At 39.1% G+C, this 24,187-nt stretch overlaps 1 protein-coding gene across 11 annotated transcripts in view; it reads right to left on the bottom strand.

The window, feature by feature from the left end:
* Nucleotides 1-303: 303 nt before the first annotated feature.
* The window catches only part of ARMC3 (armadillo repeat containing 3), a 61,979-nt gene continuing 38,095 nt past the window's right edge, over nt 304-24,187 (bottom strand). For all 11 annotated transcript variants that reach the window (XM_013172060.3, XM_048061624.2, XM_048061631.2 and 8 more), the window contains 9 exons: nt 17,038-17,287; nt 15,891-16,027; nt 12,318-12,486; nt 11,334-11,434; nt 10,160-10,255; nt 8,555-8,644; nt 5,760-5,957; nt 2,796-2,958; nt 304-1,310 (listed from right to left, as the gene is read on the bottom strand). In XM_013172060.3, coding sequence (XP_013027514.2) covers nt 1,101-1,310; nt 2,796-2,958; nt 5,760-5,957; nt 8,555-8,644; nt 10,160-10,255; nt 11,334-11,434; nt 12,318-12,486; nt 15,891-16,027; nt 17,038-17,287 — 1,414 coding nt within the window. In that variant the 3' untranslated portion in view covers nt 304-1,100. The remainder of the gene's footprint in view (nt 1,311-2,795; nt 2,959-5,759; nt 5,958-8,554; nt 8,645-10,159; nt 10,256-11,333; nt 11,435-12,317; nt 12,487-15,890; nt 16,028-17,037; nt 17,288-24,187) is intronic.

Below are 24,187 nucleotides of genomic sequence, written 5' to 3' on the forward strand. Positions count from 1 at the left end.
CACACTGTTGTGGTTTAACCCGGCTGGCAGCTAAACACCACACAGCCGTTCGCTCACCCTCCCCCCTCCCTCTCTGGGATGGGGGAGAGAAACGGGAAAATGAAGCCTGTGAGTTGAGATAAAGACAGTTTATTAAGACAGGAATATAATAATAACAATAATAATAATAGTGATAATGATAATAGTATTAATAATAATAATGTGTAAGAAACAAGTGATGCACAATGCAATTGCTCACCACCCGCTGACCGATGCCCAGCCTATCCCCGAGCAGCTGCCCCCCCCACCCCGGCCAGCCACCCCTATATATTGTTTAGCATGACGCCAGATGGTATGGAATACCCCTTTGGCCAGTTTGGGTCAGCTGTCCTGGGTCTGTCCCCTCCCAGCTCCTGCTGCACCCCCAGCCTGCTCGCTGGCAGGACAGAGCGAGAAGCTGAGAAGTCCTTGGCCTGGTGTAAACACCGCTCTGCAACAATTAAAACATCAGCATGTTATCAGCGCTCTTCTCATCCTAATCCAAAACACAGCACCCTACCAGCTACTAGGAGGAAAATTAACTCTGTCCTAACTGAAACCAGGACACACACAAAAAAATATGTGCAATTGTTTTTAGACGACTTGTTATTTCACCAGACATCACATTTTCTTGCTTTATGAACACATAATTCCTGTAACTGTGCATGGGGGTTGAAGGAATGTAAGAAACAAACAAAAGAATATACTGTATTTTGGAAATAATTTAAACCTATTTAATAAGTAGTATAATGTTAACACATATCAAATATTCTTGATCTACCAAATTTTAATCTATAGTTTTACAATTTCATCTTAAAATAGTGCCACCTCCCACACCCAAGGCTCCACAAATATCTAAGAATTGAGATTGGCTATGTAAAGTATGTTTAATTCAATGCTTAGGACAATATACCAGATGCAGATATCTGAAGTGAGTTCTCAGAAAAAAGAACATCTTTCAGCAAATGACTATAGAAACATATGCTTCTTTTTGATAACCGGATGGCAAGCCCCTTTTGTTTCATAAGAAATAACATTGCAATCATCTTTAAAATGCTTATTTTGGAGAAATCTGGGGATGATTAAATACGTTTGTACTGATCTGCCTCTGCACTTCCCTGTTTCATCAAAAAGCCTGGCTCAAACATTAGATCTACAATATACTCTTGAGGAGGAAGCAGAAGCCCAGTTACTCCTTGTGGAGAGTCATCAACCAATTTAACTTCATTCCAAGCTCTGTTATACTCGCCACGAACTAAACTACAGCCAATGCCAATTCTGTCTGCTATCACCTAAAAAGGAAAGAAAAAGGTGTTAATCACACTTAGCTTGTGCAATATACAGCAAGTGATGCTTAAAAAGAAAAGAAATACTTCAAAGGCCAAGAGCTTTCTTGATACAGACTGTGTAAATCTCTAAGGTGTTCTGAACTACAGATCTTTACTGTTGGTTCTGCTTAGACAGTGCAGGCTTATAAATACTATTTCTACCATATTCTGTGCACAACATAAAAAATATATATTTTTTCTCTTTTGTGACACCAGGAAAGATATCAGGCAGTCCTTCAGATCTCAAACAAAGTGCAGTACCCATAGTCCCCACAACGTATTCTTCTATCTGGAAGACTCGGTTCTGCACGACATTCTGAAGAACTGTCTACACGAGCAATGAGGTGTAGGTACCTTGCACACATACACTCAGTGCGAATAATTAAGGGTAAAAATGTAACATTTTTATCAGTGTAAGTTTAGGATTACTGCTTCTCCTTGAAGTACACTTCTTGCTTTTGAGCCCCATGAACATGGAAATCAATGAAATGCGAGGCGAGCGCTAGCTGGATGGGACGCCTGCACTGCCTCAATGCTGTACCATCCCCGAGAGCGCTGTGATGGCTTCCAGATACAAAACTGCTTTCTCAGAATGCATCCACTGTGAAGAAATGAAATCCTGAAAGATTTTTACATTTTTACAAATGGACACAGATATCCTGTGCTTAGACTGATGTGTCTCTAAGAGAGATGATCTGTCCCTACAAAGGTTTCTTTGTAAACATCACAGTAAGAGAACAGTGGAGGGTAAGAGAACACCAGTGCTGCTTCAGCACAATTAATTTATTCCCCCAGACCTCCACAAAATACGTCAGGAATGCTCTCTCCCCATGTATACCATAAATTTCAGATTGTACTCTTTCTCCCAGGCTTAGTGTCCTAGGCCTTTGTTTCTCTTCTCCTTTCCATGCAAGAAGGAGTAAAGTCCAGTTAACCAGCAGCCAAGGAAGGAGGATTGGACAGATAAGCAGGCATACATAAAGTCAGAAGAAGAAGTGAAGCTTCCCAGTCCATGAAACTAGAGCATAAAAGCTGTTACGTTCTGTCACAGAATACTGGACAGATACTGAATAGAAATTGTCCCGAGAAGCTTACATTTACAGCATGGGAAAAAAAAAATCAGGAAACTGCATAATTCAATATTTTACAGTTTACAGAAAATGTAAAATGTTTTGACTACCATTCAAATAACTTGGCTTTTTGCCATTTATCAAGTATTCTGCTGATATCACTTAAGACAATTTAATGACAACAAGAATGTTTACAGAATGAAGCGATGCTGGCTTTCATTCACTGGGAAATCAACTTTGCCAGTAAAAAATGACTTAAATATATACACAAGATTTTACATTAATATAAATATTATATTATACTGATGCAAGTATACTTTAGTTTATAATATACATTTAGCAGAAATAACTCTATGTTGTAAAATAAATGTTAATGTACCTTGAAAAGTAAAGCCCTGTGGTAAAATGTCCCTTTTTTAACTTTCCCAATAGGCACAACATTGGATTTCAGTTCATATTCTATTTCACTTATATGAAGTTCCCAGCTGAAGTCATGTAGTTTGTCTCTTTCAATTGCACCACCCATCTTGTCTGCAACAAACCTGCAACAAATTTACAATTACAACAATTAAATCTATAATGTCTCTTGAACTTATTACAAAAACGTATCAGCAAAATGAAAGGTACAGAAGCAGTAAGACAATGATATATAAAACTTTAAGACTGTCTACGTGTGCTTGAATTGTTCAATTCAGTAGCTGATATTTTACATATGCTCACTATTAAATCCAGATAAACCTAACTCAGGTCATTCACATTTGTCACAGACCTAAGCCAAGGTGCAGCAGCTGCCAGCAGCAATTCTAGAAATGTCTAATGTAGGAACCAGCTACTCAGAGAAAATCATCAATAAAAGTGAAATTACTGAGGAAGTAGTTCATAAACTAATGTTCATCTTCACAGCTACTGGATTATGTGAGCTATATATTACAATCCTTAACCCTAGCATTCATTTGAAATAATAATAAAGACATGAGAATATATATGACAAAAATAAAGCCATAGGTAATGATCCCAACTGAGGAAAGCAATGATATCCAGAAAGGGTACTTCGACCTCTACATGTGTTTTCTTACATCAAAGCCAACATCTGGGGGCAGGGGGCTGTCTTTATCCATAAAAGAGAATAGCTCCATCAAAGAAAGAGAAGATCAGAATCCACAATCTGTGCAAACACTGCCCAAACCATGCCTTTGGGGTGATCGTGCACAGATAGGATCAACCCCCAGTTGTCGCTAGCTCCTCTTGCACACACCTTCACCCCCTCCTGCACAGCCCCTGTATGTACAGACCTTTGTTCCTCACAGTGTCCTCAGCCAAAGGCACGGGCACTACTGAGGGCTGCGACTCCAGACAGGGTGTCGCAGAGCTGACACAGGAATCACAAGCCACTGCCTCAGACCGGGAGAAAACCTGCACCATCACATCTCCATTATAAACTCTCTGTGAGCAGGTTCTGGTCTCAGTAAATGCGAGGCACTAGCAGGGGCCTTATTTCTGAAAATCTAGGGCCTATGGAGGTGCTGGTACCAACAGCATGGGCACAGGGAGTTATCGCTGAGCAGACTGGATGTGGTATCCTGAAGCTAGGGATTACTGGGTGAGCCTGAGGAAGCGAGGGGCTCCAAGCACTCATTTGCACTGCTCGTGCCTGCAGCCAGCCCTCAATAAAGGGAGCAAAGCTTCCCGAGCCTGCATGCACACCACTCCCATGCATGCACAACGACGTACTGCGTTTGTTTAAGAGGACACAGCCAGCACCACAGTGTGTCCCCTAATCCACGCCAGCTCCCTCCTGGCAAGTACAGCAGGAGCCCTGCCCAAGCTGCCGGGGGCTCGTCAGCTGCCTCCTCCTGCCCTTCCCATTCAGCACACGCCACCCAGGCAGCCACCGAAAATGCCACATGCGTATAAAAATCCCCACAGAAAATATACTACTTCGGTTCCTGATGATTTTTTCACTGGGCTGTGTATCTGCAAATATTTCATTGGTGTGTGTGAAGAGCGGATTTGAAAGAGTATTTTACAGATTCCACCTTGACAAAGGCAGCATAATTTATACACAGCTGGATAGTTAAGGATGAATACCTGTCTTGTCAAATTTTGCAATCAACGGAAAAGTCATTCCTCATATCATAGCAGACCACTTCATTAAAAATGAAGGTTAGTAGAAGAAACAAATTTTGTGAGACTCAGCGGGATCTGACGCCAAACTCTCCAGATTCAGGAGGCAGCCAGGAAACTGGTAAGATAGTAAAGGTTAAACTAAGGAGAAGATGAAAGCAGCCACACTGCTTGGAGATGACAGTGATTGGTGCCCAGGCCGAGCAGTCGGGGTAACTAATGAATCACACATTGATAACAACACTCTGTACACACATCAGTGCAATGTTCTTGCGCTACTTAACCACCAGGATGTTCATTACAGCAGCACCTAAAAATTATATTTAAAAATGTCTTGTACTTTTGGGTTTTCAGAAAAAAAAAAAAAAAAAAAAAGAAAACAAAAAAAAAAAAAAAAGAGAGAGTTTTGCCGTGGGCCCCAGCTGGGCCCAAGCCCCGGGAGAGCCGGGCCCTCCATCCTCTGCCCACCACGGGCTACAGCAAGGCAGGCACATTCCCCAGATGTGAACGGCTGCTGTGCTGTCTCGGCTACTGGGAAGGCCTACATGTGCTGCTGTGAAGTGCCTGTGAAGGTATAGGAAGGAAGAAATGGAGAGAAAAAGAGCCGTCTGGGGAAGGTCCAGCAGAAGGTCCCGAAGGCCTCTCAACACCTGACAATCATATGGCTGACTAAAAGTAAATGCAAACTGTACAAAGTTCCAGGTGCAAGGAACTAAAAGGACATCTCCTGGGAATCTGGACTTTCTCCTGCAGAGTACTGAATTTTTGCATTTTGGTCAGTTTTTCAATCCTTATCCAAAACTCATTGGAGTCAACAGAAATGCTCTGGCACTCCTGTTTGGGCTGGGCCATACCCAAGTAGCAGTGACAAAAGAATGGCTTTATGTGCTTCCTTCTAGTTCTTTGCTTTAAAATTTAGGGATTGGGGGGAAAGCATTAATTACCAATGTCTGATTGCTGTTCAGCAATGTTCAGGGCATTATCACAGCCAAGATCACAACCAAGAATAAAGGCAATCTGAATTATCACAAAATAGGTGGAATGTGAGGAGGAATGGAAGTGGACTTAGTTCATGAAACAAGCTCTCTAATAACACTGGGCCAAAGCTGATTCCAAGTAAAGATGAGAAAAATAAAAAAGTTGTCCTGTGATGAGAAAGCTAGTATTTTACCAAATGAACTTATCAGCATTATTTATGGAAATATAATTTGGTACTCACTGTGCAAGAGCCACAACCTGGTCCCGCGTAGTAGTGAGTGGTAGGATTGTTTTAGAAGCATCATTAATATAATCCAGTAAAATGAAGTCAGGTGGTGGTTGCCATTGTGCATTTTCTTGATTTATTTCATCCTGGACTTTGGATATAATCTGAGTAACATCTATCATTTTTTCCTCTTCTTTTTTCCCCTTCCCTTTTCTTATATAGAAAACAACGTACATTTATTTAGAGTACTGTAACCTCTGAAGTCCAAATCCTGAACAGGTACCATAACCAAATAGCAGAAGTATAAATTAAATGCTTGTTTTGCTTAGATAAAATACTGTTCATTTCACAACTTTCACAGCAACTCCAAAATCAGTGTCTTACCAGGAGTATTGTTAAGATCTATACAATTAGATTAGGATTTTTCATTTCTGGGAACATGTAGAACTTGTGTTTTGTAAGCATCATGTCGTTTTTCAACATGGGTCTTGAGAAATTCTACTGGGAAATCTCACAAAATTTCTTCTATTTCTTTAACGGGACTGGCTTTTTTAAAGAAAAAAAATACAGAATATTTCCAGTATTCTTGGAAGGAAAAGAAAAGAAATAAAGGGCCACCAGAGAGTAGTGTGCTTGAGGGCACAATATCATTATTGTATGGTCTTCAAATTATTCTTGATTTTTTTACAATGAACAGCACTCTTAAGAAGGTATTGTACAAAGCAGAAAGGCATATACCATTATCAGTAGTCTAATTCAAGCAATTTGTCTTCAGACTACTTTTCAAACTTTTCTTTTACCTATTGAGATTCATCATATTCACAAAAAGACCTTTTCATAGATTTTATAATGCACATTTTTTAGAAGGACAACCAATTAAGATTTAATCTTCAAATTATAGAAAATTCACCACCCTGTTAAATAAACTGTTCTGGTTATTAATTACACGTATGCTTAAAAAAGCAGACAAACTGTTTTCCTTATCTAATTTGACTCTAGCTAACTATAGCTACGGAACCTTATAATGGCAGATTAAACCACTACCTACTTGTCCGCTTAAAGAGTTAGGCATAATGCTTGAGAATAACCTGTTAAAAACAACAACAAAATTAACTACTCCCACCTCTCTGATGTCTGATTTAATAAGTTTTCAAAATAACAGACTTCTATAGACAGTATAATTCTTGTTCCTTGACCATCTCGTCTCTTTCTCCCCTGCTCTTCCCTTTTGTAGACCCAATATTTTATCTTCCCTATGAAAACTGCACTGCTAAGTGATTGCACTCTTTGCAAATGCAGAGGAGCATAGAAAAGGAGAACTAATGGCAATTAATAGTCTCCAAGCTGTTAGGATTCCTGCGGTAAGTTCAGTACAAATGTCCTGCGACACCAGAGAACCAGTGTGAGGAAGACGGCAGCCAATGCACCATCCTACCACCAAAAGACAGCCATGACACCTATTTTCTTCCCTTTCTTGCATAATTTAATCTCTCATCTCTCTTTCAAAATGGAGTAAACGAGCATTGGAAAGTATTTCCTTAAATGCTCTACGAGAACATAGCGTGGAAGAAATACATATATATCAGTCTACATTAAAGATAACATTTTAGCCCAGTCATTGTGTATATCAGATACACAACTGTTTGATCAAAAATGTTGCTATCTGTCTATGCAAATACATGTCAAACTATCAACTAGGCACTTCCTCTACATCTAATTCAAACACTTCCAGCAGACAATTATAACTCTCCTTTCTCTTAGCTTTCAACTACAGTTTATATAAACTAGTATCACTTTTCAAAAACAATGGTTTTAAGCTGTGTTCAGTGGTACTTTGCAAAATAATGATGAACAGAAATGTATGATCAAAGGAAAAAAGTATCTAGAAAAAAGTCTAAGCATGTTTGAGGCTTGGAGTCAGCTATTGACCTTCAAGTAACTCCCATATATCTCACAAATTAATAGTAATAATGGTGTATGAATTATGGATTCAAAATGAATGACAATGGGGTTATAAATCATACAACTTGATCATGACATTCAAAAGCAATTATTTCATACTTGAAGAAAGAAGGCTTTGTATCCCTGCAAGTTTACTATGGGGAAATGGAGCCAGGCATTTGTTTTTTCCTATTTTTTTTCTTGCTTTCTGGAACAGTTATGATCGCTAACAATGCAGTCACTTACTGTGTAATTGACATAAATTACATTAAAAAGCAACTATCTAAGGGTATCCTCACCTTACACAATAATAAACAAACACATGATCTTGTCAGAACAGGTCTCTGTACTTTGAGACTATGCAAAACGGTCTAAGTCTCTAGAGCATCTTCTGAAACGAAGAAATCCCCCACAAGTACACAGCAAATATCATTGGCTTGATATCTCCCCATCTCTCCTGCTGTATTTAAGTAAACTGGCATATGCTTAGTGTGTCATGGCCAAAACATGCTGAGCATCAGGAGGACCTTCTGAATGAGCAGAAGTTAGAATAGGCCCAGTTAGACACTCAAGATGCAGAATTTATTCTTTTGCATCCTGAAACAGGAACCTTCCACAATGTGATTCATTTCAGGTATTTAATAAGAACTTGTTTAAACTGAATTCCAGAAGTGCTTGCAGCACAAATAACCAGCCAAACGTAAATGTCTGTCCTGTAACTCAGTAACTTTTGGCTAGATTAATCTCACAATTTGGATCCTGGTTCAAAGTCAGAACCTCAACTCTTCACCTTCAGTAGCTATTACCTGTCAAAAATTTGTATTGCAGTTCTAAATGAACCTATACATACACAATTCAGAATGTAATACCTTAAGCCTTTTTCTTTACTGCTGCTTTTACTGAACGAAGATCTCCTTCCAGGTGGCTCCTGCTTTTCCTCTACTGGGGACACCATTAAGCTATTCAGAACACAAAGCAAGGTCAGTTCCTATTTTCTCTCATCTTTCTTATTGCAGATTTCATCTCTCAAGCACACACATATATACATATACAGAAATATATAAGCAGTGTAAGAAATCGACAATTATCTCTATTAATTAAAGGTCTGTATAAACAATAGCGTATCATAGTTCATAGATGAGCTTCAAGCTGAAAATTGCAAACATAGTACCTCAGTTCCTATGACAGACATTCTTTATTCAAACCCTGCAGCAGATAGCATTTTGTAATGCCATCACTCTGTAGAATTCACAGCCCTGAGGTATAGCCAAGAACCCCTGTACCACAAAACAAGGAGAATTTGGAAGTCAGGACTGGGTCCCACAGAAACCAGCATGATGCATGGTTGGCTCCCTAAGTGAGCTAACAGGAAAGCTGAGTAGAGTTGTAGGCTGCATCACATTACTATCAAGGATTAGATACCATCCCTTTGTTTGCAAGGAGGCTGTATTTGGACTGGTTTTGCTATCCTGAACAATCCTCTGGAACTAGGTGTGTACTCCTGCCTTCTCTGAAAGGCACCCTTGCAGTGGTGACTGTGCTGCTGTTTTACATAGAGCTCACCGGTTCAGTTGGAAGACCATGGTTCAGTTTTCTTTTCCAGAGGAACAAGGTCAGGGTTAAGTATTTTATATTAAAAGTCATTAAGACTGGGACTACAACTTTGGTCTCAGCTCTGTCAGATAAATGCCCGAACAGCTGAAGTAGAAAGCTCTGTTCATTATGCTTCATCATTAGTGAAGCTACAACGAAACAGAGTAAGACTGCTAAACCCCAAGTACCCTATGATCATGTGTGTGCAGGTGGGAGGTGTAGGCTCAAATCCTCTTTCTGTACAGGAAGGAAATTAAATTTACCACAACATTAGAGATTCAGATCTATTTGGTACCAGCAGACATGCCCACCAGATCAGTCCCACAAAAAAGCCTGCTAGGACTGTACCTACTGAATTGTATGGATCAGAGGGAGCCTTGCAACTGTGAGGCATTTTTAGCCTCACTGCTGTCAAAACTGGGACAGTATTGAACACATCCTTTTCTGCTTTTAGTCATCTGTGGAATTTCACTGGAAGACATTTTACCTAGAAATAAGGTTGGATGTAGGCAGTATAGGAAATTTTTGTAGATGTAGGTTCTAAATTGAGAAAGAACTACCCTCGTTTCCCAGTGTCCTGGCTGTCAAGCTGTAACATATTTGCATTTCACTGTCTCTTAAGGATATTGAAAGGAAAAAACAGCCAAATAAATGGGAGATGTTCTAATACAGTATGGGGAGGACAAGTAACTACTAAGATAGACAAAGGAAGATTAGTGCAATTAGGATGTGAAAGAAAGACTCTAAAAACATATTTAACATTGTATTTGAGCTATTGTACTCTGTTAGGAAACTGTTTATCACTATTTTCAATCAGAATTCCATTTCCAATCGTAGCACAATAGTAGAACATTGACAACTAGTAAATCTTAAGACCATACCTTGATTTTTCTCTACTGCTTTTTCTTGAAACTGAAGGTGACAAGGTAGTCTGTTCATAAGATGAATTTTGTGGCTTTTCCTCTACTGCAAGGACACTGAAATGGAGCAAGATGTTTTTGCATATTATTTGTAGAGATTGTATAGCATGTTAAGCTACGAAAATAGAGCTTTGATTTTAAAGGACGGTAAATATATTCATAAGAAATATATAACTGGAAGGAATAACATAGGAACTAATAAACCTGATATTGATTCAGGGATCAGAAATGAAATATGGGATACCAATGATAGACACAAAAGTAACTGGATAGTAAGATTGCTGCCAAGGTGCAAAGGCAATAAGCTGTATCAAGTCAAAGAAAGAAAACCTGATAGTTAAAGACAAGCTTAGGGATCAACAAAGAGCATGGAAGGTTAATTTGTCATAGATATTCTCAGACATCTTTATGGTGTCATATACGGGCTTAAAAGGAAAGCTAATGATACTGTAAACCAAATATGTGATGTGTTGACAGAGAAGATGATTTTGGACTTGCAAAATACTGGTAGAGCATTCTTTGATCTCTGAGACTGTTTATAGGAAATGACTCCCAGTTAAACAAGCTCAATACCAACTTCCTGCATTCAAATCTAAGAAGATTTGTTAGGTTGGCTTCAACTTAAACACAGAAGGAATAGACATAGGTTCTCTATCAATCCTGAAAGCTTTGTGCGGCCTCTTGGGACGTTGCGCTTAAAATTCCATGCATTTGTCTGTACGAGACCATTAAATCATAGATTTCATTGCTGTTTTTTGACATTCAGCTTCAATGACATAATTATTACAGCAGATGACAAGCTTTGTTATAACTAATAAAATAACTGGTGTCCCATCATCAGAAATCAAAGGGTGTTAAATGAATGAGTCTTCATGGCTAAGTTTTCTGACGAAAAATAGACCGACTAGAGTGAATCTTTTCTATCTAGAGGGAAGAAAAGTTATTTTCCAAAAACTTATTTTATAAAATACAAATCTTTTGTCTTTTAGGACATGTAGCACAGTGCTAGGATTAAAACATATCTCTCACAATACCAACTATATCGTAGTTTCATACTGGAAACAGTGGAAATGATAGAAAAATGATAGAAAAATGAGTTATTGCAATAAATGTTGGTAGATCAAACATGACTTACTCTTCTTGTGGTTTAGCATTAATGAAGATTATGGCCCTACGGTCAGTAAGTTCTTGCATACTCAGTTCCTCCAAAGATAAAAGTTTAATTCCAGGTTTTATCTACAAGAAAATTAAGATAAAAGACAAGGTGTTCTGCTCAGTTAATGATGAAGACAAAAAATATCTTAAAAAGGTATCTAAAGAGTCAATCTTTAACAGAACAGTTACATGAGAACTTATAAAACCTGTTCAAAATATTTGAAATCAGTTTCTTCCATATTCACATTTACTTCATCAATTTTCTTAGAAAAGATTGCTAACTTGTAATTTAACTTGTAATTATTGTCATTACATCATTGTAAAATTTAGGGTAAGGAAATACTCCTGCCTCTGAAGACTTTACAATTTACGATGGAATTTTCAAAAGCAACCAAATGCTTTAGAAGCATGCCTTTCACTGATTTTCAATAATACTAGTACTTCTAATTCATCTGGGCATTTTGAGAAGTATTTCTCTGATTTAAACTGAATAGAGCAGTAATTGGGGATACAGAGTGGGGTCAGTCTTTATATATAAACAGTGCTTTGTGAAAGAAAGGGTCATGACCAAGGTGAAAATATGAACCCTTCTTCATGTAAAAATAAATAACCAAAAAGTCTACAGGGTCATTCAGTGTCAGGTTAGTATTAAGTGACTGCAGTGAAAGAGACCAGAAGAACTAAGGTCTGAGAAAGGCTCTGTAAAGGAACTAGGAGGAAAACAGCTTACACAGGATTGGGAAGAAGATTGCAACTGGGGAATAGCATGAAGATGATGAGATTTCACCCATGAGGAAAGATAATCAGAAGAAATTAGTATAAAAGCTGGAAAACTGCTGGACAAGAAAACACACCAAGGTATTTTAGGTAGACAGACTCTGGCTTTTGCTACAGTCCTCTTACTTTTGATAAATTGAGAAGACAATTTTACTCTTCCTAAGTAGAGTAATTTAAAGTAGCTTACCTGACCATAATCATAGAATCCATCAGTAATGACATTACTTGATGATAAATAACCCATCTGGCTGTACTTTTGGGAAAGATTGTTATCAAGCAGTTTTTCCAAAGCAGCTTCACTAAACTTATTTTTGCGCCCTGTTGACAGATTAATTTCTTCTAGGATGTCTAAAGCACTGTTAAACAAAACACAATAGCTCATCATTAAGTAACAATTAATTGCTATTACACAGTTCTGAGTTAGTTTTCAGCATTACTAAGGCTAAGGTACAGATTCATTTCCAACTGCTAGCCTGGTGCACTCTGGGCCAGCAAAGAGCTGGCTGTGCTACACTGAATTCTTCCTCCGGAGGAGAAAAACGCCTTGTGGTGCCCAAAAGCAAAAGGGATTCCTTTTGGCAGTTAAACAGTTACATAAAGAAATGCTGACAGGATGCCACAACCTTTTATTGGAAAGATGCTTGGTACCACAGAGAACTGGAAAAAAAAGAAAAATGTCAAAGCAGAGTAAAAGGAATAATATCCAGAGCTGACGATACAATAAATTGGCAGATTCCAGTTCAGTATTATGCAAGGAGTGAATCCTGGTTTAGGGCTGTTCCTGTGCCTGGGGAAGGGGAAGCAGGCAGAGATGTGCTGAACTCAGTATAGCATGTGAGCACAAGCAGTTGTGTCAGCACAGCCAGGCTGGCAGTGCTTTTGCAGCATGGGAATAGAAACAAATAATCACGGGGGGATGCTGGAGGACAGCGATTCATTCCTTGGTGCTGAAACCCACAGACTGATAGCTTCTGACCTGAGAAACTTAGGAAAAGCTCACTAGGAAGGTAAAGGAAGCTGAATCAGGAGAAAATAACATAGTGCAGTTTTGGAAGTATTTAGGAAAAAATAATGGAGGAAAGAGGGAGATATATTCACATGTATGCACTTACTCAAACTTCTATGCATGTGCCTATATGCACATGCAGACAATCTTCATATCCAAAGGAATAAATTTTATATAAAATGAACTCCACATTTAGACTGCTCATTTCTCTCTCTGAACTACACAGCTCAGCTGTAGATGTTTTACAAGGCAGACTTCTGAAGGTACGTCAAAAGAAATCCAGAGATAAGTTTTGTAGACAAAGCAAGTGACAACTGTCTGTTTTAGAAGAAAGCACTGGGAGAAAACCGTGGAACAACCATCCAGGCTATTTGTCATAAAACAAATTTCAACAAGATCAGGTAATCAGCAAGTAGGATAATGCAGGGAAGAAATTTCAAGTGGAAAAAGGGTAAAGAAAAGTCTAATGAGTACAGCAGTGTCTAAGACATGACCTTAGAGACACATTTGCACATTAGCCTCATCTGGAGGAAAGAGAAGACAAAAAGGGACAAGCATAGAAGCACCAAAAATTCTGTGACAATCTGAAAACCAAAAAAGGACTCATGCAGAAATGGAAACATGGACACTTCCAACGGGGAAGAAAAAGTAAGGTGCAAAACCAAAAAACCCGCAGGCAAATTGAGATACAACTATTCAGGGACCCGAAACAAAAATAAATGGTTCATATGCTACGAGTCAGAGAGGAAAATGTAGGCTTATTACTCAATGTGGGAAGAAAACTCATAACAGATGGCACAGAAAAGATTGAAGTGTCTGCTGCCTTTTTTGCTTCAGTTTTGATATAATGGTTGCAAGCAGATGCCTAGCAGCAATATTAACAAGGAGGTAAAAACAGTGGGCTTAGCATGTCTAGAGTAAGCCGGAGAAGACAAAGTTGGTAGTGTGGGAGAAGACTTACCCCATAGTACACTATGAAATAGCAAAAGCAAGCTCTGAGCTCTTTATAATTATCTCTGAAAATTTAGGGAGGACAGGCTAGGAGCCACAAGAGTGGAGAAGGGCAAAGACACTATCTAGATTTAAAAATGAAGACCAAGGAAATGATGGAGATCATTCAGCCAAATTTCAGTCTCTAGAGGACACCATATCAAATTATTAAATAATCAGTTTGCAAGCATGCAAGAGATAAGGTGTTAAGAAATAGCCATTATGTATTTGTCAAGAACAAATCATGTAAAGTCAATCTAATCCTTTCTGTGATGGGGTAACTGACTCAATGTATAGGCACAAGACGTAGATGCAAGATATGTCTTGACTTTGAGATATGTTTTGACTTTAATAAGTCTTTTCAAATATTCCTATTTGAATACTCATGAGCAAGTCAGGGAAATATGATCTACATGAAAATAACATGAAGTAGTGCCTGACTGGTTGAAAAACTATGCTTAATGTATTATTATCAATAATATGCTGTCAAACTGGAAGGACACATAAATTAGAGTCCTACTCTGATACTGTCACAAAGAAAGGATTAAATAAGAACAGTGCTCTACACAAGATAGGGAAAATAATTACTGAGTTTTATTTGATGGTGGTATGACCTCAGCTGAAGTACCTCATCCAGGCTGGGAGACAGCACTTCAACATGGCATAAATAAATGAGGGAAATTCAGAGATGTGTGACAAAATGATACCAGATTTCAAAACAATGTTCAATGTTTTTACTTTGTCATGAAAAGGAAATTGAGAAAGGGCAATGGAACATGAGAAAATTCAGTAAGTTAAAAAAGCAAACAAACTGCTATAAAAAGGTGGCTATTCAATCCCACTGAAATTAGGACAAGATGCAATTGGATGGAATTACCGTAAGGGACATTCAGAATTTGAAAAACCTTTCTAATTGTAAGGATACTTCAGCACCCAAACAGGTTACCTCAGGAAGTTGTGAAACCCCTTCACAATTGGTATTTACAGTCACACTGAACGAGCAAAAATATGCCAGTGCACCTGACTCAGTTACAGGGGGCACACAGAGAATATCCCCTTTGAGGTCCCCTCCAAACCTGCATTTTTAAGGTGAATGCAGAATTCCCTGATGGATGGGTTGCAAGGATCTGTGCCGTAACCAGAGGAGTGTCCAGCAGAGGGAGCAGGGCAATTACATATATTTAACAATAAAAGAGCCTGTATAAGAGACCTGTGACAATTCTTACAGCTAAAACAGCTTTTCTAATTCAGATATTAATATATTGAATATATTCCAATATATGGAATATATTGGAGTTTCTAAGAAGGAATATAACATATTCTCTTTTACATGACAGTTCAGCAAGCCAGCAGCTAACCAGTGCTCACAAACAAAATTTAGCCCTCACGTAGTGAGTACAATTCGCTGTGCACTGAACTTAGCCTGAAACCTTAATTCCAATTTCATATATATGAGGCACTTGTAGTCCCTAATTTTGACGGATATAAGCACATCTTTGATATAAAGCCTAACTCAGTCACAGGAACAATAAACATTCTTATAATTCCAGATGGTTCTTTCTTCAGACTTGCATTTTTTCTTAAGATTCCTCTTACTTTAAATCAGTGCCGTTTCACCTGTAACATCAGTAGAACAAAAGTAGTTTCTGCTTACCAAAAAGCATAGCTTAACTTTGTTGTTCTGCTATAAATGCATAAAGACCAACTTAACAGAGTTTTCTCATTAAAATCTTCCCTCTGTCCCTTGATACTATTTCTACTCACCCTAGCCTGCACAGTTCGACAGCGGTGAGTTCATCACTTGCACAGACCATAACAGCCCAACAGGCATTTCTTCTGACTTCTTCGTTTTTGGAATGCAGCAGGTCAACAAGTGGTCCCAGTCCACCTGCATTTCGTAACTATAAAAACACGAAGACATTGCTGCTGACACAACTCATCTATTCCATCCCAGCAAGAAGAGCCTATGAAATTCTCCATCCAAAGCACTCAAGCCTTGTAGACAAGCGAGGTTGGGCTGGCAGAAAGACATTTATGGGGATTCTCTGCTTCTGTGAACTTTGTGCAGGCTGGAGCTGAAGAGAGCTTCGGAGTGGTTCAAGACACATCTCTTCTGGCTCTGGCTTGCTTTTCAGTTATTAGGTTGAGGTGCAGAAACTGAAAAGACTGTGCAACCCAAGACTGCCATGGAGAGTTATCCAGCTCTTTTCTGCATTCTGCTGCCTCCTAGCAACTAATTTACATCACAAAATATTTGAATTTGTATTGTATTGTGCGCATGACAATCTGATTAACATCCTATTCTCTTGTGTGCTACAGTATCTTTCCTATACATGCTGGAGGAAATATTGCTCATTTGGATTTCTGAAGAGAAAAACATTTTAAGAACAGTGAAAGAGGTAGATTGATTATTTATGCCCTTTATTCATGTCCTAATTAACGGCTTTGACCCTTGAGAAATCTCTAGCTTATGATCTATGAATGCACACAGCACCATCCTTATTTATGAAAAGAAAATAATATGACCACTGATAAACAGTGAAAAGTTCAACTTGCTGGATGCTACTGATCAAGGGATTAATTATATTTTGAATTTTGTTTGTATTACATTTACTTCACGCGCATCCAGTATCTCATAAATCAAAGTCAGGCATTGCCATTTGGGCCTTGAAAGCGGACAGCAATAAAACACTGAGAGAGAGTAAAGAGAACTTCTCATCTTCAAAATACAGCCGGCAGTTGCAGCTGAAAGAAACCTTAATGTTTAATGCTCATAGATTAAAATATAGCCATGGCTGAAGCTCCACTGGAAAGCTGTATGGCATGAATTTATGCAAGCTTGGTAAGTACGACACAAACCTCAGGATTCAGAACTGTTATAAACAACCATGGCCTTGAAGAGGAGTTTTACCTCAGCTCTGGCATCAGCATCACAACCCAAGGCAGCCACGGCGAGCGCTGCTCTGCTTTGCACTGGGCTGCTGGTCGAGCGCAGCGGCTCCGTGAGTGCACTCATGGCCCCGTGGCTCTGAACGCTTAGGCGTAAGGGTTCCTGCGTGGCCATGTTTGTCAGCACTGCAGCAGCATTAGCAACGGCTCCATCCCTCTGAGCGTTCAAGGTTTTTACTAGTGGCTCAATTCCTTCCGCCTCAGCAACAGCACTAGTAAAATAAAGAAGAAAAAGATGTTGGTTATTTTAGGACCGTTTTTTCCTCTTATTGTGTTACGTGTACCAACTAAATTAGCCTTATGTGTCAAGAAGAACTTAAATTTTTGCTTACCTGCAATAAATTGAAAGAGTGATGTTTATATCTAAATTACAATCTGAAATTGAAACTAAAAACTGAATTGTGAAAGCCCTCCTTCTGACGCCTTCCCTAGATCTGACCCATAGTGTGAAGCTCAAGAGGCACAACCTAGGCAGGCAAACCAAGTCACACACTTATGGATTCTTTAACTTATCAGGACATGGATTCTTTCTGAGGTTTTGAATAAAGGAAATAAATCTTGCATCTTTTCAAAGATGTTGAAATTCTCTATCTTTAGTTCCAGCCAAATGCCTCTTCAGAGTCTTATCAGCCTTCCTTATCACAATTCTAGCACATTTTCTAATGAGGATTTTAGTGCACAGAGTATCACATTGCTGTTCTTTTTGGTGTGTCCTTAAATTTCCAGGGTAGGATGTGTGGGTGGCATAAACACAGCATAGCAAGCTTCTGCCACTCATACTGAGTAGGTCTACGTGGTGCAGTTCAGTGCAATGTAGAAATTACTGAGCTGGCTTTATACAAGCTGATTTAGACAGGAGTACAGCAGACACGTTAGCACCAAGCTGAGGGCTGGCTATGACTGTGGTTCCACATCACCAGGAGACCCAACTGAAATATTCCCTCTGCTCCCAGATGACCACAGAGGCCCGTGGCTGAAGGCTGCTTTCGCAGCCACATTTTAAGCAGCAAATAAAACAGGGGGAAGAATGCTGGTTTTTTTTGTAAGGACCCCTTCATAGAGCTAGGTTAGAGAAGAGCCAGGTTGAAGCAGCAGTAGTGAGGAGTGGTACCTTTAGGCAGGAGGCAGCAGAAGGTGCAGGCAGCTGCACTACTGGAAGACACGTCTGGAGGACTTAAATGTGCTGTGCTGCAGAACTAATTGTCATGTGTGGCTACAGCTCAGCCCAGCAGAGGGAACTGGCCTATAAGCACCTCATCTTTACACTGATATTCTGCTTCTGGCAGCCACCTGAATGGTTTCTTGTTTTAAAAAAAGAAAATCAACTTCATATTTAATACCCAGGATAAAGACTATATTCGAAAGCAGCTGGTGGCGTGGCTTATAATGACAGTAAATTCTTGACTACAACTGATGCAGAGCCTGAAGAGAGAACCCAGATTTGACTGAGGGGAAACTAGCATGCTCTGACAAATCTGCATCTCCCATGCTGAACAGGCACACGCTCCTGTTACCACCTCATTATGTATTCCTTGGATTCCCTGCCATAGGCAAAAGAGACTACTGATACAAATAGAATTTACTTTCTTCAAACACTGTAAGATATTCCATAAATTCAGACTCTTGTTAACCTTCTTGCCAAGGCTTTGCTTTCTGCTAAAGAAAAGGCACTTACTTCTTTGTCTGCGTCATCTTACGTCTATATCATCTTACGTTCATTTCAGGGGTATTTTTTCCAATGTCACTATAAACCAGCATGCTACAAAAATTGAATTGTCTTCCTTCTGGGTTTGTATATAAAATTTGATCAAATGATTTGAGGCATATGTTGAATTTACTGTCTGCTCTTAGTAATTTTACATTGGGCTCATCTGTTTGTTAAACAAAAGTTGGCAATATTGTTAGCAAAGGAAATGCACAGATGGCAATTTGAATTTTCCTTGCAACTGCTTTTTTTATACCACCTCTTTAGTTCATTTCTTCTATATCAAAAACTTAACAAACTCTCCCACCTCTATCCAAGCATATCTGAGCACTTGAAGCACAGAAGAGCACGCAGTCTTTATAAGCTTTGCTGACTTCCTGGCAACACATTAAGAGGAGAAATCTGGATGTGAAAAATCGTACTTTTACTGGAACAGCTTCTTACCAAAAATCTAATTAATCTTTAGGTAAATTTTACAATTACAAAGTAAACACAAGCTTAAAAGTATAGCATAAGCAAGAAACAGTTACACTCTCAAAGACCGTCAAGGCATTGGTAAAACAAAAACACCTCAGGGATGCTGATGGTCACTCACTTCTGCAAAGGAGATACAAAGCAGAATACATGGCAAGCCCTGCCATATAATCGCATTACATGGCAACATAATGCAGATCTTACTGTGAACTGATCTTAGGGTAAGTATCTCCAAACCATGCTTGCAGAGAGGGGGGATGCAAATACTCCTGCACAGACCTGGAATGAAACAGTACAGATCAGCAGGGTTTGTCGGGCTGATCTCTGAGCCTTGGCTACAAGGTGGTGGCAGCTGCAGGCAGGGCTCGAGGGCGTGTGTAAGGAAGGCTGTCAGGCAAGTGGCAGTACCCAGTTTGAAAAATATGCAAAAAGCAGAAATCCAGGGACTGACAGTGAGTAGGATTATTAGCTGGGGTGCAGCGTAAAGGTATATGGCCAGTCTGGTGTTGGCTAACTAATCCTCCTGGAGCACCAGTAACTTTAATGCAAGCACTTCAGGATCTGGTCAGAAGTGAATCCCACGTTTTCAGATGCGCTCTGCACTCCTCAGAGCATTCATAGTTAGCTGGATTGCCGCTTATCTGGGTGTCCTCCCTCTCATTCCCTAATTGACCAGATAAGAAGAGCTGAAAATATACGTTTTTTTACTTAGGTAAGGCCACAGCATTTCTAGGTTTTCCTGTTATTACATATTGTCTTTTCTTCCCCCAAAATATTTTATCCAGATTTCCAGCTCCAGTAGTTCTGCAGCTCTATCCAGGCTGCTTTATATGAAGAAATCCTGTACATGATTGCATGTAAGGATCAGCTATACAGCACTTGGACCACAGGTTTTCAGGAAAATATCACATTTGGAGCATGTGCATCAGTGACATGATGTATGCACCAGCAAAGTGATGGAGAGACTCACCATACATGCACGCAGCCATAAGCTATCGTACTTACAGCATTGCACAGTATATACACGCATACCTTATCCAGAAAACAAGCAAACAAACAGTTTTTCCTGTACAGTGGATGCACAGAAATTGCAGTACTTCCAGGATGCATGGGACAGAGGCGCTGCTCATGAATTGCAGCCTTACATCTCACAGGTGTAACACATCCAGCACTCCTCCAAAGGCTCAACCTACTATTCCTGCACCACACCCAAGAGCACATGGATTCTCCCACAGGAAATCCTACTGAGCACGCAGTGCCTATCACACTGCTTCCAGGATGACACCCAGAACGGGGCCGTGCAGCCGATCACATTAGAAGCAGATTTACTACAATCTGCATAAAGCCCGCGAGTACACAGGTACTTAACAAAAGAGCAAGGTGCCAGCCCCTTGCGCGTTCAGAGCTGACCTCAGCGAGGTACAGAGCACAGCCAATTTTCTCAAGTGCCACTCAACTTCAGAAAGATTGAGAAGCACTGCTTCCGAAGATCATACATATTTATTTCAATCCTGCATTCTACCTCCGCGCAGATTCATTCTGAATCACAGCTTCGTGGCTGCAGTTTAATCAAGTAGCACAATGGATCACACGGCAACAAGAATTCCTGTTAGAAGTGACAACAGCAGGTAATAAGATGGGAAAGTAACCAATACCTTTGGCGATATGATTTAAAGAGAGGCTGGAACACCTGAGGGAAACACTGGGTCACCGCCACCCATGGCCACGGAGCTCCAGCTGCTAAAGAGACAGCAGTGCCTGACCTCCAAAGGGAACCGAACAAATTAACACAAATAAGTTTTTAAGGTGCTGAAACACTACAACATTAAGACCAAAGTATGGAGGTTGTTCCCTTCCATCTTGGCAGTTACGCACTGTGTAGTTTTTTTATTACAAGGAAAGAAAAGTCAGAGCAAGAAGCTTCTACCAGCACTGGCTTTGCCTAACATAGGTAGTGGTAGCCTCTCCCTGCCTGCAAAACACATTCCTTCTGCTTCACACAGATCCTGCTGGCACGGCGCACTTCATCAGTGCTACCAATACAGGACTACATCTTCAAAGGATGAAGTGAGCAGTGGTTCAGCTGAAAAAAATAAATGTGCTTATTATATAAATTATATAGAAAGTATTCTACTATAGCAATGGAATTCTTTCTGATGTGAAAAAGAGTAAATTATATAAATCCTCAGTTTTGTTTTTTTTTTCTTCCGCGTGGTGTAGAGACCCAAAATACATCACATTTCCTAATCATGGAAAAGAAAAGAAGACAGTGACAAGGGGAAAAAAAAGGATGTCGCATTTGCAACATCAGTTTCTTTGAAAAGTGGAAGGTGACTATCTGAATCGCAAACAAGAAACCCAGACAAGATAGGTCTAGGGTTAAATTAAAGTTAAAATAATTTGAATGTTATGATACAGAAATGCATGGTTATGATCATTAGGGTGCCTAACCTAACAGGGTTAGGCATTAACCTGAACCAGGGTGTACAGTACAATTCTGATTACATTTGGATTGTTTCAAATGACTACATACAAGAATAGCTAAAATATTTTTCTCACATGGTATTGGAAAGGCAAACATATACTCAGATACTAAAAATTTAACTTAAATGATTATTTTTAATATACATCATAGCATAAGTTATTAATATATTTACTTGAAAATTCTCTAAAAGATCTCTCAGGACTCAAAGAACAAATGTTGAGAGTTTGGGAAAAACAAATGTTTTGTTCACTGTTTTTACTGCAAAATTAAATTCAAAGTAGACAATAATATTGTTACCAAAAGGTTCACAATACAAACTGTTTTTAAACAGTTAAGCTGTAGATGCATATTAATTTCACTTAACTGAATATTTCATTGTTTTAATTGTCTGGGGTGCAATAGGAAAGCTCAGGCATTGGTAGAGGGTTGTGTAAACAACCAGTAAAAATCAGACTAAAACTCCAGATTTTTTTAGGACAGCAAGCTCTCTGGGGCAAGAACCACCTCTTTGTTAGCATCACATCAAGCCTAATAGCTCTGCTCCCCGATTAAGCCCCCCAGCCACGGCAAGAAAGGTAACAGATTATTGACTTCCTCAGTGCACAGGGACGGGTCAGCCAGCTTTTCTTCCTGAAGAGAAGGTTCAGCATAACGGAGAGAGAATAATGTTCAAAGAACCGACAGAAACCACCAAGACCGCCCCTCCAAACCCTAAAGTAGGCAACCTCACATGGAGCAGAGACAGAGGGGAAGAGATGTGGTGCAGCTTCACATCACTGTTTGCTCTGGGTTGTGCTTAATTAACACTTGTGAGATTGACAAGTCATAAAAACGATAAAGTGTGTTCATGTCTGCTCCTTCTACCACTATTGAACATAAATTGGTTTCTACTAAATTTTATTTTTGATTCTGTTCTATTCCTTTCCCCCTTTCTTGACTGAAGAAGGATTTAATAGAATTTTTGCTCAGAAAAGAATTAAATTTTTCCTCCTCACAAAAGCCATTGGACTCCTTATGGACTTCATTTTCCGAATACATTTGCAACTGCATGTTTAATTTCTGTGCAAAATTACTGTGATTGTGTGTGAGGTGCTTAGCTAGCCATTTATGCATGTGCATATCTCATTTTCATACATAATTGCATGTAAATTATGCATAAGAATTATGCATCTAATTACACACACATTTTTTTAAATCAACTCTGTGTTAAATCGCATGACTTCTTTTTCACACAAGACATTTTTGATCCAGCTCTATTACATAATTTCTGACTGTAAAGCAACTTCAGAGGCTGAAAAAGAACATGACAACCAGAAGTTGAAAAAAACTCAAGAAATACATTCCTTTTTGTTCCTTAAACATATTAGTTTGTTAATTCTTTATTTACCTTCTTATGCCATCAGAATAATCACATACAGTAAATGTCTTCTGCATTTACCAAAAATTTCACTTTGCAATTTAGATATTTTCCAAAGCAGTCGACTGTTTTATATAGTCACTCTTATTTTATTTAATGACTATCATTACTTCTGCTTTCTTCACTATTCAAGGGAAACTAATGTCAGTATGTTTATTCCAAGTAAGAGAATCTAGCACATGGGAATCTTATCTACAATTTGGGGACCCTTTGTACTACAATGAAAATATTGATTATATCAGCAAACAATATTCATTTTTCATTTCAGGAACAGAGCCCTCCATTCCTATGTTTTAATGGCAAGTACCTTGTTAAAATATCAACAAACCTAAAACTCAATAAACCTCATGGTCTGGAAGCAATCAAACCTTAAACTGCCTGGGCTAGCAGAGGCTGTGATATCTGACTCTCATTGAGAGAGACACCGATATTTTCTAAAGTCTGTTGTTGAATTCAGCTGACAGAGTTATTAAGATCTCACTTCCAAAACTCCAGTATACCTAATTTGGATTTGAAACATTACAAGGGCATTAGATAACATGCCACAGTCAGTGCACAGGTTAAATTCACAGCAACACAGAAGTTTGCATGATCAGACCTGCTACTTCCTTGATTGATCCTCGATTCCATGATTTCACACTAGACTAAAATAAGTTAAAACATATACTTCAATAATTTGTATTTAGATTTGTAATATATAAACAGCTACAAAGAAAATGTGTATGCAAAACCATCAGTAGACTTTCCAGAAATGTACTCAAATGTAAGATAACCCTTGTCACCTTTAATTCATAAAAAGTATAATTCATCTCAGTGTGTACTACTGAATGACATCGTAGGGGTACACACTCAAGAGAAATCAGCATACTTGCACCACATCATAAAACTTAGGTTGTTTTTTTTTTGTTTGTTTTGTTTTGTTTTCCCTAGGCTTAGGAGTCTCCATCCAGGAGGGATCCAGTCTCATTTGATCCCACAGAAATCTACCCTGTGAAGTTACAGGTGAAAACACACATGCTCTGAAGGAAACT

Source organism: Anser cygnoides, chromosome 2 (genome assembly GCF_040182565.1).
Source record: "Anser cygnoides isolate HZ-2024a breed goose chromosome 2, Taihu_goose_T2T_genome, whole genome shotgun sequence".
Taxonomy (NCBI): Eukaryota; Metazoa; Chordata; class Aves; order Anseriformes; family Anatidae; genus Anser; species Anser cygnoides.